Below are 16,272 nucleotides of genomic sequence, written 5' to 3'. Positions count from 1 at the left end.
TTTATCTGTTAACATAACTCAAGAGCTGGACTGTTTTGTTTTGTTTTACATTTCTCTGAATACGAATTAAGAATTCATTATTTGCTAAGAGTAAAGAATGGATAATTTCTGGAATTTTACTTCGCTACTAATTCTTCTTGTTCCTGTCGTTAAGCCTGAGCTGCCGAATAAATAATGTTTAATGTTAGTTAGCGATTAGGGGCCTGGCATGGCCTAGCGCGTTAAGGCGTGCGCTTCGTAATCTGAGGGTCGTGGGTTCGCGCCCGAGTCGCACCAAACATGCTCGCCCTTTCAGCCGTGGGGCGTTATAATGTGACGGTCAATCCCACTATTCGTTGGTAAAAGAGTAGCTCAAGAGTTGGCGGTGCGTGGTGATGACTAGCTGCCTTCCCTCTAGTCTTACACTGCTTAATTAGGGACGGCTAGCACAGATAGCCCTCGAGTAGCTTTGTGCGAAATTCTAAAACAAAATAGTTAACGATTAATATTTTGTGTAAGCCTGATGAACGTAAAGTATTGAAATTACCACATGACTAAATTTTTCTCCTAAGCCCACTTTTAATTATCTTTAATAACAGTAACAAACCTGCTTTAACTAAGGTTGCTTAAAAATACAAACTGTATATATATTATCACAGAAAGTATGGCTACACAGCATGTATAAATCCTCTAATGCTAGTGTTTCCGAAACTTAAAACATGAAATAAGTAACGGGGAGGTAAAGTGGATGATCGTAATTTGTGCATCTTTGTATTAAAACATTAAATATGTATATATGCTGTTTAGTAGTTTTCTAGTTTGTATTGTCATATGAAATTTAACAATTGTGACTAAAGTGTTCGGAGGGTTTGCATGTCCTGCGGGTTCGAACCCTATCATTGAAATACTTGCCCTTTCAGCCTGCTAGGAGGCCTTATAATGCGGCGGTAAATATCATTATTCGTTCATAAAAAAATAACCTAAAAGTTGGCGGCTTTTTTCTAGCCTATCACTCCAAAATTAGGGATGGCTGACTCAAATAGAAATTAAACAAAGTGTTCCTTGACTGAAATACGATCATGCTACGTAGCAGAACATTTGAATGAAATTGATAACAATAGAAGAATTCTTCTTAGACATAATATTTAGTATTTTGTAATAAAAGTCCAAGGTCTTTTAGAGTTTCATTCTTCCTCTTTCTAATTATATATAGTAATTCTTTAATAAAATCTGTTTCTTAACGATTTCCATTTAAGTTTTGTCACTTTATGTTGTCTGAAGAATGTTTAGGTTTACAGTCTTCTTGGCGAATCTCTAATTTTTCTTCTCTTTTTTAACATATGCCAGTAATCGACATCTTAAGGAAAATTAAGTTTTAATGCTTTCAGTCCGTGTTCAACAGGAGTAACATAGATTTACACGATGTAGCTTACTGTTAAAAGAGTGTTGATATTAGATGATATCAGTATCTTTATATCGCTCAATCAATATGCCTAACTAACCTATTTATATAGGTCTCCCTTTAGTATTCTGATCATGAGCGTCCTCAGGAAGGAGCATTTACTCCACTACAATTCACAGAAGAAAAAAAAACCGCAAGCATTATGATGTGAACTATACATTGTAGTTAAACTAAATATTAGTAGTAATTTTTTATTAAAATTGTGAATTTATGTTTGCTTTTAAGCACACACAACATATTATTTCAGTCTATTGAGTTACACTGTAAAGGCTTATCCCCTACATATATGTTTTGCTCCCTTGATTTGAACTAGTTTGTTACCAAAATTAATCTCAAATGTTACAGACACAGTTTTTAGTGTTTCGAATTTCGTTCTTGCACAGCAAAGCTTTCATGACACAAGCATCGTTCGTAAAACATGAGAGTCTTTTGGTTTCTTACGAATAATGCAAATCGGGCGCTAAGTGTGTAATAAGTTAAAATCGGTGCTAATAAAGAACGATTAATTTAGTTGAGTAGACCATTAAACTGTAATCCGTATTAACTACTTCTGTACTTTTGCAATAGCAAGTGCCGACATTTGTGTTTGCAGCAACTCCTATGTCTTAATGCATTATACTACGATAAAATGACCCTGAAATCGAAATATTTATCAATAAAATTTGATAATTAATTTTTGCATCCACTCGTCTACACATTCCCGCATATTTTTATTTAAAATTGTCTGTGATTTATACTTACTATTAGTATTTTATTTGCTAGGCATACGATTAGTCAGGACAGTACTGCAGAGTACTGTCAGACCTTTCATACCTGCTTTGTTTTGTACACTACACAAAAGTAAGAGTACCAATTATTACAGGAGTATCAAATATCTAATGGATTCTAGTCACACGTGTAATACAGGTGGTAAACAATTTAAATTTGTAAAACTGTATTTTCTTTGATAGTATGAACAATCAGAGTATTCTATACTGAATTATTGATTGTTTACCAGTAATATTTTGTTGTAGAAGTCAACTTTCTTGGCGAAGCCAGAGAATATAATTATTAAGGTAAAAACAACGACAAACAAATTTAGACATATTTATGTTTTGCTTTTTCATATACACCGTAGACGCAGTTCGGATTATCTGCATTACTACTGTTTCTATACTTGTAATTCGCTCTCATTTCCTATACTTTTTCTTGTTCTACTGTTGCTCTAGTTACGAACAGCTACATGAACTGAAAACAAATTGTCTGTAAAATCACTGGAGCAATATAAAAAGAAGTGATCTCATGCTATTGTCATTGTATCTGATCTTGCACAATATATAAAGAAAGGTGGTAAATAGCATATATTTTGATGCAGGTGCTAGCAAACTCCTGCATATCAAAGATATGGCATATTTAATTAATGTTTCTGTTGGTACTCTTCTTAGCTGATCTGTAATGTCAAATGCTAGAAAAGTAGTTTTTAAAATCTGGTGTCTTGTTTAAATATGTCTACGAATAAGAGCAATTGTACAGTGAAAGGTTTGCTGGATTTGGAATTAAAAAGATGACGAAACTCTAGCTGTTGCTCTTACCAGATACTAGGTGTTGTTAGACACACCTGAACTGATCTGAAGAAAGTGAGAGCCCAGAAGAAAGTTTGTTTCTTTTTGAATTTCGCACAAAGCTACTCGAGGGCTATCTGTGCTAGCCGTCCCTAATTTAGCAGTGTAAGACTAGAGGGAAGGCAGTTAGTCATCATCACCCACCGCCAACTCTTGGGCTACTCTTTTACCAGCGGCTAAAAAGGGCGAGCATGTTTGGTGTGACGGGGATGCGAACCCGCGACTTTCAAATTACAAGTCGCACGCCTTAACCCACCTGGCCTCCATAAGAATGAGATATCTGACATTTAATAAATTACCCTCTCTTGCCAACAGCAACAAAGAATCTATGCTAAGCTTGTGTTTCTGGAAGAAAAGATAAATCAATTTTACCTCTGCAGAAAGAGTTGGAGATAGATGGTTCTAGGCTACCCAGAATATACCACATTACGGAAGTTATGCTCTATGTTTGTTTGGAACAAGACACAGAGGTTGTATCAGCAGAAAATTGTAGTATAGTTTTTAGGAAAGCTGTTACCTAAAGATGTTGCTTAAGTGTGACAACGCATTAACAAAATTTGTGTGGCTATGAGTGGAAAATATGAAGAAAAAACTGAAAGGAATGAGTCTGTTACTGTAAAGAGGCTATGGATGCAAGAAAGACTAGTCTTTTCCCGAAGTCAGTTCAGAGTCGTCAGTTTGGCAACTACAGGGCAATTTTTTCCTTTGTGGGAGATTGAACAATGGAAGGGCAGCACACAAAATGTATTTACTACATTGCAGATCCCTCTTCAGACAACCAAAAAATTACAGCAGTGAGATTCCGGAAGGATACCGGAACCAGATATTCAGCTCTGTCAGTAGCAGCTTTTAATCTGCATTCCAACTGAAAGAGCAAATAGTGTAGGGCGTTTCTTTAGTAAACGGCGCTGTATTCAAGGTTAGGCCACAGTCAAATGTTAGAAAACAGTATAAACAAAAAAAATATATGTTAATGGGAATCTCTAACTGAATTAGTACAGGAATTTTTTAATGCTTATTATTTTATTACCCAACCATAAGATAACACAAACTGGTGACGAAACCATATTTTTCTTTTTTTCTCTGAAAACTTCTGATTGATTTACTAAAGTTATTTGATCTTAGACTGACAAAAAATACTTGGTTGTTGCTCAGGGACAAGAATGTCTGTTTTTTAAAGACTATACAAACTGGTGGCAAAAAATACTCTTTTAGTAACTTGAAACTTTTTTTGGAGACTGACAGAGTTGCTACCGAAATACTTAGCTGGTGTTTAAGATATTTTTAAAACTAAAAACATTGTAAACTGTCGGTACCAGACCAGTAGACTTTTTTGTTTTCAACTTGAAATTGTAATTTCTTCAAATAGAGAGAGTATTCAGCTATACTTTATTAGTGTTTAAGTTTTTTTCTGACTAAACCCGATTTAAAGCCAAGTACTTATTTGACTTTAGTATACTTAAAAAAAAACAACATTTACTCTATCTTGTCACCCACCCTTTTTTTTACCCGAATTTTGAAAACAATTTTATCAGCATTTAGAACTTTTAGTTTTAACTTGTGGCTTATTTTGAATGAGACTTCTTAATGGCACTCTTACTATGTACTTTCATTAGATCTGTTATTAATTTAATTAAAGAACGGTTTATCTATAAAATATTTCCTCTTTAATTTTTTGATAACTTTATTAATCAAATATTGTTGAGCTTGTACCGACGTATTTTGATAGTATATCTTTACACAATTGTTTCTTTGCTTTGCTATTATTCTTGATTTGTAGTAATTTTGTCGGTATAGTAGGAAATAGCGCGGGCTTTAGGTTAGCCTAAGTGTGCAACCTAGCATCTTAATTAACGAATTATATGCATGATTTAATCAGTTTGCCTGTTACTGTCGGCCATTTAATCAGTTATTTAGATTAGTAGTATTGAATTTAGTTTCGATGAATAAACAGAAATATGAAAATAGCAAGTAATTAAAATTACTGTTAGGCTTAACCAATAGACGTTGGTTGTGGTAAACGTGGAAATTGAAGAAATAAAACATTTTATGTTACTCTTGAGCAAACTTTTCATTATTCTTTTTATCAAACAATTTAGAAGGACACGGCCAAGAATAGGTATAATTATTAAATAAACGGAGAATATGATGTAAATATAAGTATAAGCCTAAGTATTTGCAGACTCGTACACATAATGTTTGAAAGTCGGGTTCTAATTTGTGAGTTTAAAATCCATCACATATTGTGCAAAGTATAATCAGCATAGAAAACATGCTAATACTACGAGAAACTATAGCGTCCTCCCCGCAAGAAAATTTATAAGATAGGTGTTATGAGATAAAATCTGGGAGTAATTTTGCATGAAATATAAACAATTACATGGCTGTTCACATAAAATTAACCAGCATTCATTGAAAAGTTAATAAGCATTTTTATATAAGTTTGATTTGCTCAAATATTTTAAAACAAGTGTTTTTGTTGCTGTTTTTTATTGTTGAAATTTATCGCCAACAAGTTAAAGACACCTACTGTAAGGCCTAAAAATATAACAGTGGTAATACGGCTTCAGACTTCCAATTATAAAGTGTCAACAGAAGCGATTGGGTGCGATTATTTCAAGCCAAAAAAAGTTAATGCTTTACCAAACGAATATGTACTTTGTAGAAAATAATTTTTTACATAACAAAAATAAGGAGTTTGACTGAACCTTCCTGATCTGCATATTATGATTTGATCCATAATAAACTAGCTATGTACAAAATTGTCTCATGAAAAGACGGGTTATTGTCGAAATAGCTAATGTTTCAAAAGAATGACATTTAAACAATACACCTGTAGACTCAATGTAGATTGTTGAAAGTAATATAGCATAGTTTACATTTACATTTAAATTATGATTTGCTCGTAAAACTGGAAGATATGGTCACTTGAGACTATTAAATCTCAGACACTGCGATGAACGTTTACACTGAAATATAATCTGATGATAGAATTTAAAAATTTCTATCTCGAGCACCATCTGTTCAGGAAATGAGCTGATACTTTCATAAAGAGCGAGTACACACAATTTCTACTAGATATAATCGAATCAAAGTATTATGATGATTAGGTTATATTAAGTCGTTCGAGAAAGAATTCTAGCTAAAGCTAACACAAAGAATAATCTGTTTATTCAGAGGGTTTAGTAAGTTAAATTAAAAAGGTTTTTAATATGAAAATTAGCGAGTAACGTGACAACTAAATCCTATATTAAAGTCGCAGTTGAATGGAATGTATGATAACTGCGTTTTAATATTGCTTGGCATTTTCTAGGAAGTGTATTGCCACAAAACTTGATCGTACTTGGGATCATATTTCAGCACAAAATATTCATAAACGTAGATTATAAAGATCTTTTCAGATCGGGAATTTAAAAGTTCTAAGACAGAGATATGCCTTGTACTTGATGGAATTGTAAAGCAAAATAATATGAATCTACTTGCAGTGCTATAAGAGACTGCAACAAGGCGCATCCTAGCTGTGGTAAATGTGGTGCCTTGTGAAGATGAAAATTCACGAGCATTAAATCAGTGACAAAACCTGTTCACAGATCTCAGGCGTTCAGAGCACAATCATAAATTAAATCTGTGTGTGAAAGTGATACAAATTGTTTGTGTGAAATATCCATTAAACCATTGCGTACTTCAAGTAGCTGTAGAGTGGAACTGGTATTCTTGCAATTACATAAGTATTAATAGTTAAGTCACCGGATGCAGCACCTAAGGATTTCTGTACAAGCGTATTGTTGAAACTAGCACTGGGAAACCGTCGTCTTCTTACATTAATGACTTATGCAAACCTTGTGGACATGTCATCTTCACGACTGAGAATTTTGCATCGAAACTACGCTGCTCGGCTATTGTCAAGATGCACGCTAGTTAGCTAGAACATGACTAAGAGAGGTGACATGAACTATAACGATATGGTGTGGCTCCAAACTTGTTTTAATATAACGAATTCAACCTTCTACATGTAGCTTTCAAGGCTTGTGTTATAATTACCTAGCCATGACATCACTATGAACGGAAGTTCTTAGTTGGTGTTTTGTTTTTATTAGCTAATAATAAACTGACAGGTATAGAAAATGCCAAACAAATTTTGTATTAAACCAATAAATAACTCTTTTAATATTTTTTAACAAAGGTTACGTTTTCTAGAAATTAATTTTAACTTTATACACACAAATTATGTGTAAAATACGTGAGGCATACAGATGTTTTAATGAAAGTTGAACAAACTTGTAAACAATGTTTTTTACAGACCAAAACTTACCAATTTCATTTTATATGGTCGTAGAAAAACAACAGTAATAGAAAAATAAAGTCACGTTGCGGCGTCTTCTCTCACAGTACTTCAGTATTTGGTACTTTTTGCTTTCAAGCGATACATTTGTTTATGTCCATAAAAATTACGCTCACATATCCATAAACGTGTAGATGGAGTTTTTATTTTTGGACTTCGTTCAACAGAATTATAAATCATTAGCTAGTAAAAAATTAATTTGAGGAAATTCTATCGTACACTGCAGACTAATTAAACACAGAATCATCTAAGTAGGTTTATTTGAACATGGCACCAAAAACTTCTTTTTCTTATTTTGTTGCTTCCATACACACATAGTCTGTCTGATTATTATCGAATAAAGTGGGCGAAATTTTAAATTCTGACTATTTTAGAACACGGAAATTTGAAGTCTGACATAACTTGCATGATACTCATTTTTAAAAATTATTTTAGTTAATATATTGGTATTTTTTGCTCTATTGTATTCTAAAATACACGTGGTTTGTTCGTTTGTTTGTTTGTTCTTTTAGTTTCGCGCAAAGCTACACGAGGGCTATTTGCACTAGCCGTCCCTAATTTAGCAGTGTAAGACTAGAGGGAAGGAAGCTAGTCATCACTACCCACCGCCAACTCTTGGGCTAATATTTTACCAACGAATAGTGGGATTGTCCGTAACATTATAACGCCCCCACTGCTGAAAGAGCTAGCATGTTTGGTGCGACGGGGATTCTAACCTGCGACCCTCAGATTACAAGTAGAACGCCTTAACCCACCTGACCATACAGGTGGTAATTTTAACTCGTAACTTTTTAAAGCATATATAAATATATATTTAATTTAAAGTCTGTAAAATGTAACTGTTAGGTTCCTTGTCGAAAGCTCTACCATATATTTATTTTCAAAGAAAGAAATGTCGTATAGCCAGTAAAATCTACATTATGAAATTTCTAATACTCTCTTACAGTGTTTTGAATCAAAAATCCTCTTTTAAAACGTATGTGCGCACATTTTCATAACCGCAGCTTTTTCTTTCATTATGCTATTCGAGTCTCCGATGGGTCAGCCGTTAGTTTTCGGATTTACAACGTTAAAATCCACGGTTCATGCCCTGCGGTGAGCACACAATGCTGACATCTCATTGTTTAATATTGCGCCAAAAATAACGTTATTCGATTTGTTGGAAGTAACTGCTGGATGAGAAACATGTCTAATTATAAATTTATTTTAAATTCGAATAATGAGTTGATGCCAACAGCTTTGGAAAGACCTGATACAATAATATTTTGCACCTCTTTCACAGTTCAACCACTATGTAATTTACAATAAATGATAATAAAAAATATAGCAAAACCACATTTCCAGTTTCTTTGCGTAATATTTCGGCGAATAGTTTTTTTTTTTTTTTTAATTTCGCGCAAAGCTACTCGAGGGCTGTCTACGCTAGTCGTCTCTAATTTGGCAGTGTAAGACTAAAGGGTAGGCAGCTAGTCATCACCACCTACCGCCAACTCTTGGGCTACTCTTTTACTGACAAATAGTGGGATTGACCTTCACATTATAAAGGGCTAGCATGTTTGGTGCAACCGGGATTCGAACCCGCGACCCTCAGATTATGAATTGAACGCCTTAATCCACCTGGCCATGCCAAGCCTATTTCGGACAATAAGGGAATTGAAGAATTACACAGGTGGACATTCCACAAGTTGTTACCATAGATATAAATAACAATGGTTGAAACACTATAAGGGGCCTCATAGGCAGTACCACGTACAAGTACTCCACAGAATACAATGTGCAAGGGCATGAATAAAGAAACATAAAATATCAAAATAATTATATATATATATATATATATTTCAACTTAAGATATTTTATTAGATATTGCTCTTGGGATCATAATGCAACTCTAAATCAATTACATCAAAATATTTCTTATTTAATACTTTTAGTAATGCTTCGTTTTAGATACGATTTACGCTGTTTAAACATATCTCTTAATACCTTATTTTTTCATAGTTGGTAGCTAACGGAATATCCTTTTTCTGTGCTAACATGGTTGGCCTTTTTGTACACAATTTCATGGAGCATGCGCAAAGAAAGATTTTTCTTGATACCCGCAACTGTATTAATGCCCGTCTGGAAATGGAAGATGAGAACGAAAAGCTGGTCAGTAATAGATAGTTTGGAATATAATGAATTAATTTTTGATGCAATTTATGTATAAACGTATCAGTCACAAAGTAGTAAGATTTTTACATCATTAATTGTTTTACTAGGTAAAGCTAAATATAAAAAAGTATAAGATTGTAAAAATGTGTCCGAAAATTTAAAACATTGTTAAATGTAGAGATTAAGCTGAATATATTGTTTTATAAAGCATATGAGGTCACCAGAATAATTAAAAAGAGGAAATCAACTGAATTTGTAATGATAATTTTCAGGAACGGTTACTGTTAAGTGTTTTACCACAACATGTTGCTATGGAGATGAAAGAAGATATAATTTCGCCACGAAAGCGACAGTTTCATAAGATATATATTCAACGACACGAAAACGTAAGGTAAGTTTTGTATTACTTCATACGTAATGGTAATTGCTTTGCCGCAACTACAGAAGCTATTGTATTGAATGAAGTAATGTTAGAAGGGTAATTTTCGTATACATCTTATTAAATATTATATTTATGAAACATTCTCCGGTTTAAATGAAGTATTTGTGTCAAATTGTTGGGGTATTAAGCCTAGTCATCTCGTCCATGGGATAGGCATAAATTTTCATTAATTGCATGTGTGAGTGTTTATATATATATATAAAGATATACAAGAGATACAAATAGCGGAATCACAATCATAACGAGAAATAACAACCAGATGGTGAATTTATTAATAGTACAAAACATTATAATATAAACACTAAAGAAGAGAGAATAACTTGCACAACGCATTAATATTTTATATGTCAACATTTTGCATTATACATGACAACTTGATGCTGTATATAGCGCTAGACCACTGTTATATTTGTCGTTTCTTAGTCGTCCTGATGAGCCCTGATATTGATGAAAGATTTCGTTGGTACTGGATATTTGCAGGTATGATGGATTTGACAAGCTGAAACGTATTTTTCTTTGCTTTCACTCACGGGGTCTTAGAACATTACATATTATTTTTATGCTGCCAAACGTTTATAACTGTTAGATTGTGGAATATTGTTCCAAATAGCTTGTAACTTCCAACAATTCAGCTAAGTTGTTTGGTCACCTTTTGATCTTCTTGGTTTCTACATACATCCGTACAGGCTTAAGAACGTTCACATCAGAACTTGTGCAGGCCAAACTATGATTGTGAGTTTTACATTGGTTTATTTACTCTCAATATATTGTTTCACTACATTTTATATCTGGTTGAGATCATTCTGCTTCTGACGATGGATACTTGCCAGTTAAATCATGTTTCTGCCGAAACTGTATATTGGATTCTTTTTGGGGGGAAGGAGTGTAGCGAGGGACAATAATAGGTGGACTGGTGTTACATTGTATTGTAGCTTTACATACAGTACACACAGTAGAAACATAAAACTGAACCTTTTTTGTAAGGTTCTTGTAATCTTTCGGGGGGCTGTTGCTCCTCCTTTCCTCACAATGATGAATTAGAATTAATCAGTACTTTGTAGCAATAAAGATGTCATCAGTTTTGTGTAAATCACTTATTCTGTTGGCTGAGATGTAAACTCAGACTTATTTGTTTGTTTTTTGTGCTTATATTATAATACTATTTTCCTTTGTGTAGTCGAACAAACTGGCGTTGATTGTTGCAGAACAATTCGTAACGGGATTTATCTATAAAAAACACGTGTCTTCAGCTAAGTTTATTTTTGTTTTTGTTGCCTAGTGGCTATATCAACATTTGATTTCAATACTTCTCAGTTGCGGGTTTTTGGAGAAGCGGCACGTCTATTGAGATCACTTCATGTTAATGTTTCTTTTTGTTGTTTTGTATTTATAGCATAGGCTTTGGCAAGATCTGAACTAGACTTTTGTCTATCTCGTAAAGAATCTATCTTAAAATTAGTAACATTTCGGAGAGCTAATTTTTTCTACTCAAACCACTACTATTATTAAAAGTTCCAGTTTTACTTAGCATATTTACAGCCTTGCATACAGTTTATACCGTGTCAGGTTTTTACGTGTGTGTGGACATGATCATTTACAGTAGGTGTACCAGGTCTGTTAAAAAAATACGCGGACTGACGTCATAAAACAAAATGTACTTTATTTAGAAGTTACAGGTCTGGGACCCCTTCAAAGTACTCTCCTCCCCAACGCACACACTTATCCCAACGGTGTTTCCACTTGTTGAAACAGTCCTGGTACGCTTCTTTTGTAATGTCCTCCAGCTCCTTCGTCGCATTTGCCTTAATCTCGGGAATCGTCTCAAATCTTCTTCCTTTCAAGGGTCTTTTGAGTTTGGGGAACAAGAAAAGATCGCAAGGAGCAAGGTCAGGTGAGTAGAGGGGTGGGGAAGAACAGTGATCGAGTGTTTGGCCAAAAACTCACGAGTTCTGAGGGCTGAATTTCGCAGCAACGCAGTGCATCTTCAATTTTTCGGTCAAAATCTCGTAACAAGATCCAACTGATATCCCACACTCTTCAGCAAGCTCCCTGACAGACAGACGTCGATTTGCCCGCACCAGGGTGTTGATTTTGTCGACGTGTGGGTCGTCAGTTGACGTGGAAGGACGTCCAGGACGCTCGTCATCTTCAATGGACTCTTGACCATCCTTAAAACGTTCATGCCACTTGAAACATGCCGTACGCTTCATAGCAACATCACCGTAAGCCGTGTTAAGCATAGCAAAAGTTTCAGTCGCAGATTTTCCAAGTTTAACACAAAATTTCACAGCAAGTCGTTACTCCTTCAGGTCATTCATTCTGAAATCCGCCAAACGAAAAAATCGCACTTCATTTAAAACCGCGTAGCTAATACACAAATGAAGATATCTGCAATCGGGAAATGGCGTCGTAATCAGCTGATCTGTGCAAACCTAGCGACACCAAGCGGATTCCCCTGGAACCAACTGGAGCCACGCAATTCAAACAGTCCGCGTATTTTTTGAACAACCCTCGTATGTGACTTTTGGGTATAAATTTTTACAATAAACGCACTGCACATAATTCGCAGAGTGGCGTTTGTGTTACTAGGTCTAATGATATGTAATATAGTCAAGTTAAGTAGCAACGTTTTCTAATTACATGAGTTTGAGTAACACTATTGTTTAATTACACAAGTAATAAAAAATAATAATAGCAAAATATTAAATATGATGTAAGGATGATAATGCCAAAAAGTACAGAAACAAGATAGGGATAAATATACAAAACATAGTAAAATCCCTAAGTTGTCATCAAGTAGAGTCAGTCTTACAAACGTATGGTTATTAGCCACTGTAAGGTCGTATGGCACTATTCAGTTTAAATGCTTTTAATGAAACCCGAATTCCTGAAAATGAAAGTTCAACGTGTAGGTAAAAGTTATTATTGGAATGATATGACAACTGATGTAGTGATTGCAGTATGGTTTTGTACCAATATTTTCTAATTACATGAGAAGTGACGTAACGATATTGTTCTTATGTGCTTCAAAATATTTTTGGTGATGTAGAATATTGATTAATATGTGGTTTAATGATTATGGATAATATCTGGTTCTAACACTATGAGATATATCTGTTACGTTTTTATAGGTGTATAATACGGTTTTAAAGTAAAATCTATTTCATTTTCAAAAAAAAAACTATATATATTAAATGTTTTTAAAATTCCAGAATACTATTAACATTTTTTATTAATTGCGAAGTATCAAATATTATAGGACTTACCGTTACAAATCAAGCCCTTTCACGCGCGGTTATATTTACTTTTTTGTTTTTTATAACAAAAGATTTATTGCCATAATTATCATAATAATTTGAACCCAATGTTCATGAAAATATTAATAAAGTGTTACTCTATAGTATGATTATCAAATAAGTAAGCTTAGGACTTTTGTCTTAAGGAGTTACAGAAAAGAGTCGAACTATTTTTTTTTGTTGGTTAAGTCTTTGCACGAAAAGGCCTGGCATGGCCAAGCGCGTAAGGCGTGCGACTCGTAATCCGAGGGTCGCGGGTTCGAGCCCGCGTCGCGCTAAACATGCTTGCCCTCCCAGCCGTGGGGGTGTATAATGTTACGGTCAATCCCACTATTCGTTGGTAAAAGAGTAGCCCAAGAGTTGGCGGTGGGTGGTAATGACTAGCTGCCTTCCCTCTAGTCTTACACTGCTAAATTAGGGACGGCTAGCACAGATAGCCCTCGAGTAGCTTTGTGCGAAATTTCAAAAAACAAACAAACAAACAAACTTTGCACGAGCATCTATTATACGCTTTCGCCAAAATTATTTTTAATGAAGTTTTATATTTTAACTAATGGTAATAACAATCTATAGACTTAAAAGTACAATTATTATTGTTTATATTTTTTATACTGTGACTATGTTTTATTGTTTGATTAACTTTAAATGATTTCATCATTTTATAATTTATTTATTTATATCGAAGAAAGGTTAATTAAGCCCTTTATTCAAGAAAACGCAGGTTAGTGCGATGCATTTGTTGTCTACTAAACATTTATTTCATTGTTTGTATTAGTTGCAACATATTTATTTTCGCATATTTTACTTTTGTTATGAACTTAATACGTTGGCTTCTGTGTTACATACTCGAAATTCACAGCGTCTTATTAGTAATGCATCCCGTGACCTACTGAAAGGTCACAGTTATCTGTGTTTTTATACATTATTTTTCCATAGCACTAAAGTTAAGGATGTTAAAAATATTATCTTGTAAATGGTACGCTTTTATATCTACTTCATGTCAATATCGAACATATTTGTTTGGTGGAATGTAGGAAATTTGGGAAATGAAAATAATTGGGATCGGGTTCCTGATCACCTTTTGATGAATCTCTATTTACTTTTGATAAAGCATAAAATATGATAGTTGTTGTGTAAGCCATCTTGCACATAAATTATTCAGAAAACAAAAGAAACAACATGCTAAGCAGTGATAACTACAAGAAAAAAAAACAACACTAGAGCGACATTCAGTAAAGTGTATACCTCCGCCACGAAATGTTTATCATATCCCGCTCTCAGAAAAATAAGAAAATGTGTGCGTGTGTCCGTTGATAACAACGGACATGGACTGTTTTCAGCAGTACAATGAGGAATAATTTCCTATTTATGTCCACCAAGTTTCACCAAAATCCGATTATTATGACTAAGTTATAGAGCAAACATGATATGAAAAATCGTTACCAATGTTAAGAGATAGGATTCAAATGTATGCCCCACTTTCGTCCGAATTTATCACACCGTTGTTGAGAAATTTTGCCGAGAAACACACACTCAGAAAGGTGAAAACATAACCTCCGTCAACATTGGTGGTGGAGGTATTAAACCATAGGGATCTTAAATTAATATAGTGGTCTGTCGCACTTCTTGACAACAGCTTACAGGTTTGTCACCACATTCAAACATTTAGCCAGTCTTGAAACTTTTATCAATAATCTCACCCAAATTTTTCTCGCTTTTTTTCCACAGTACTAATATTTTGCTCACACGCAAAATAATCTTAAATTTAACAATGTAAAAACAAAACTAAAAGTATTATGAAAAGCTTTAATCAAATTCTAATCTTCAAAGTGCTTTTCCAAGTACGTGTTCCAGCATATCACCATATGTTTTTGTTAATTAACTCTTCTGCCCTACCATTATAATTGTTATTTCTTCAGAAATATACTAAATAGACCAAAGTTTCTTTTGTACCTGCTACAAAACAGTGTACTTTATCAAGAACGCCCTAAAATATAGCACCTGATAAGCAAATACTGGTTACTTTTTTCCATGTGTCCACTACAAGAGAATCAGTTTATGCTTTTATAATTTAAGACTCCCAAATTACAAATATTTCATTATTTTACCTTTTTTATTCTTTGATAATAATATTGTTATCCACTGCAGCCTAGGGGCATCATTTTTAGCCCTAATTAAATATGTTTTGCACCTTAATTGAACCCAGTATTACTGCTCCTTCCTCCATCAAGAACCATTTTAACTTTACCATTCTCTCATTTTCTGCTCCAAGCTACAACTTAAGAACCAATTTGTTTATTTGTTTTTTAATTTTGCACAAAGTTACATGATGGCTGTCCACGCTAGCTGCCCATAATTTAGCAGTGTAAGGCTAGAGAGAAGGCAGCTAGTCATTGCCACTGCCAACTCTTGGGTTACTTTTCTACCAATGAATAGTGGGATTGATCGTCACATTATAATGCACCCATGGGGAGCATGTTTGGTGTGATGGGTATTCAAACCTTCTATCCTTAGATTATGAGTCGAACGCCTTAACCCACCTAGCCATGCCGGGTCTACTTAAGCACCAATAATCAATACTGTATGTTTTTATTCTAATATTTAAACTAAGTTAAACTAAATTAATTTTTAAAAATATTGTATTAATCAGTGAATTATAAAGTAATAAATTTCTTGACAAATAACAAAATAAAAACTTTTCTTTTTAAACAACATTGGACTCTGTAATTTGTCTGCTTACTCTAAATGACCTAGGTTAATGCTTTTATTCATCAGTTAGATGTCCAATTAACAATATTTATAAATATGTGTATTTTTACAGTATTCTTTTTGCTGACATTGTTGGATTTACAGTGTTGGCTTCTCAGTGTACTGCTCAGGAACTAGTTAGATTGCTGAATGAATTGTTTGGAAGGTTTGACCAATTAGCAAATGTAAGTATTGATGATAAACATAGATAAGTTAGCATATTTTCTCAGATATGTATCTTGAATGTATTA

At 33.9% G+C, this 16,272-nt stretch overlaps 1 protein-coding gene across 1 annotated transcript in view; it reads left to right on the top strand.

Moving 5' to 3' along the window:
- The window catches only part of LOC143235683 (adenylate cyclase type 1-like), a 138,684-nt gene that overhangs the window by 49,860 nt on the left and 72,552 nt on the right, over nucleotides 1-16,272 (top strand). The window contains exons 3-5 of the mRNA XM_076473902.1: nucleotides 9,383-9,532; nucleotides 9,808-9,926; nucleotides 16,095-16,206. Of these exons, the coding sequence (XP_076330017.1) occupies nucleotides 9,383-9,532; nucleotides 9,808-9,926; nucleotides 16,095-16,206 (381 nt within the window). The remainder of the gene's footprint in view (nucleotides 1-9,382; nucleotides 9,533-9,807; nucleotides 9,927-16,094; nucleotides 16,207-16,272) is intronic.

This window comes from Tachypleus tridentatus, chromosome 12 (assembly GCF_004210375.1).
Source record: "Tachypleus tridentatus isolate NWPU-2018 chromosome 12, ASM421037v1, whole genome shotgun sequence".
Lineage (NCBI taxonomy): Eukaryota > Metazoa > Arthropoda > Merostomata > Xiphosura > Limulidae > Tachypleus > Tachypleus tridentatus.
This window is presented reverse-complemented; position numbering and strand designations above follow the sequence as displayed.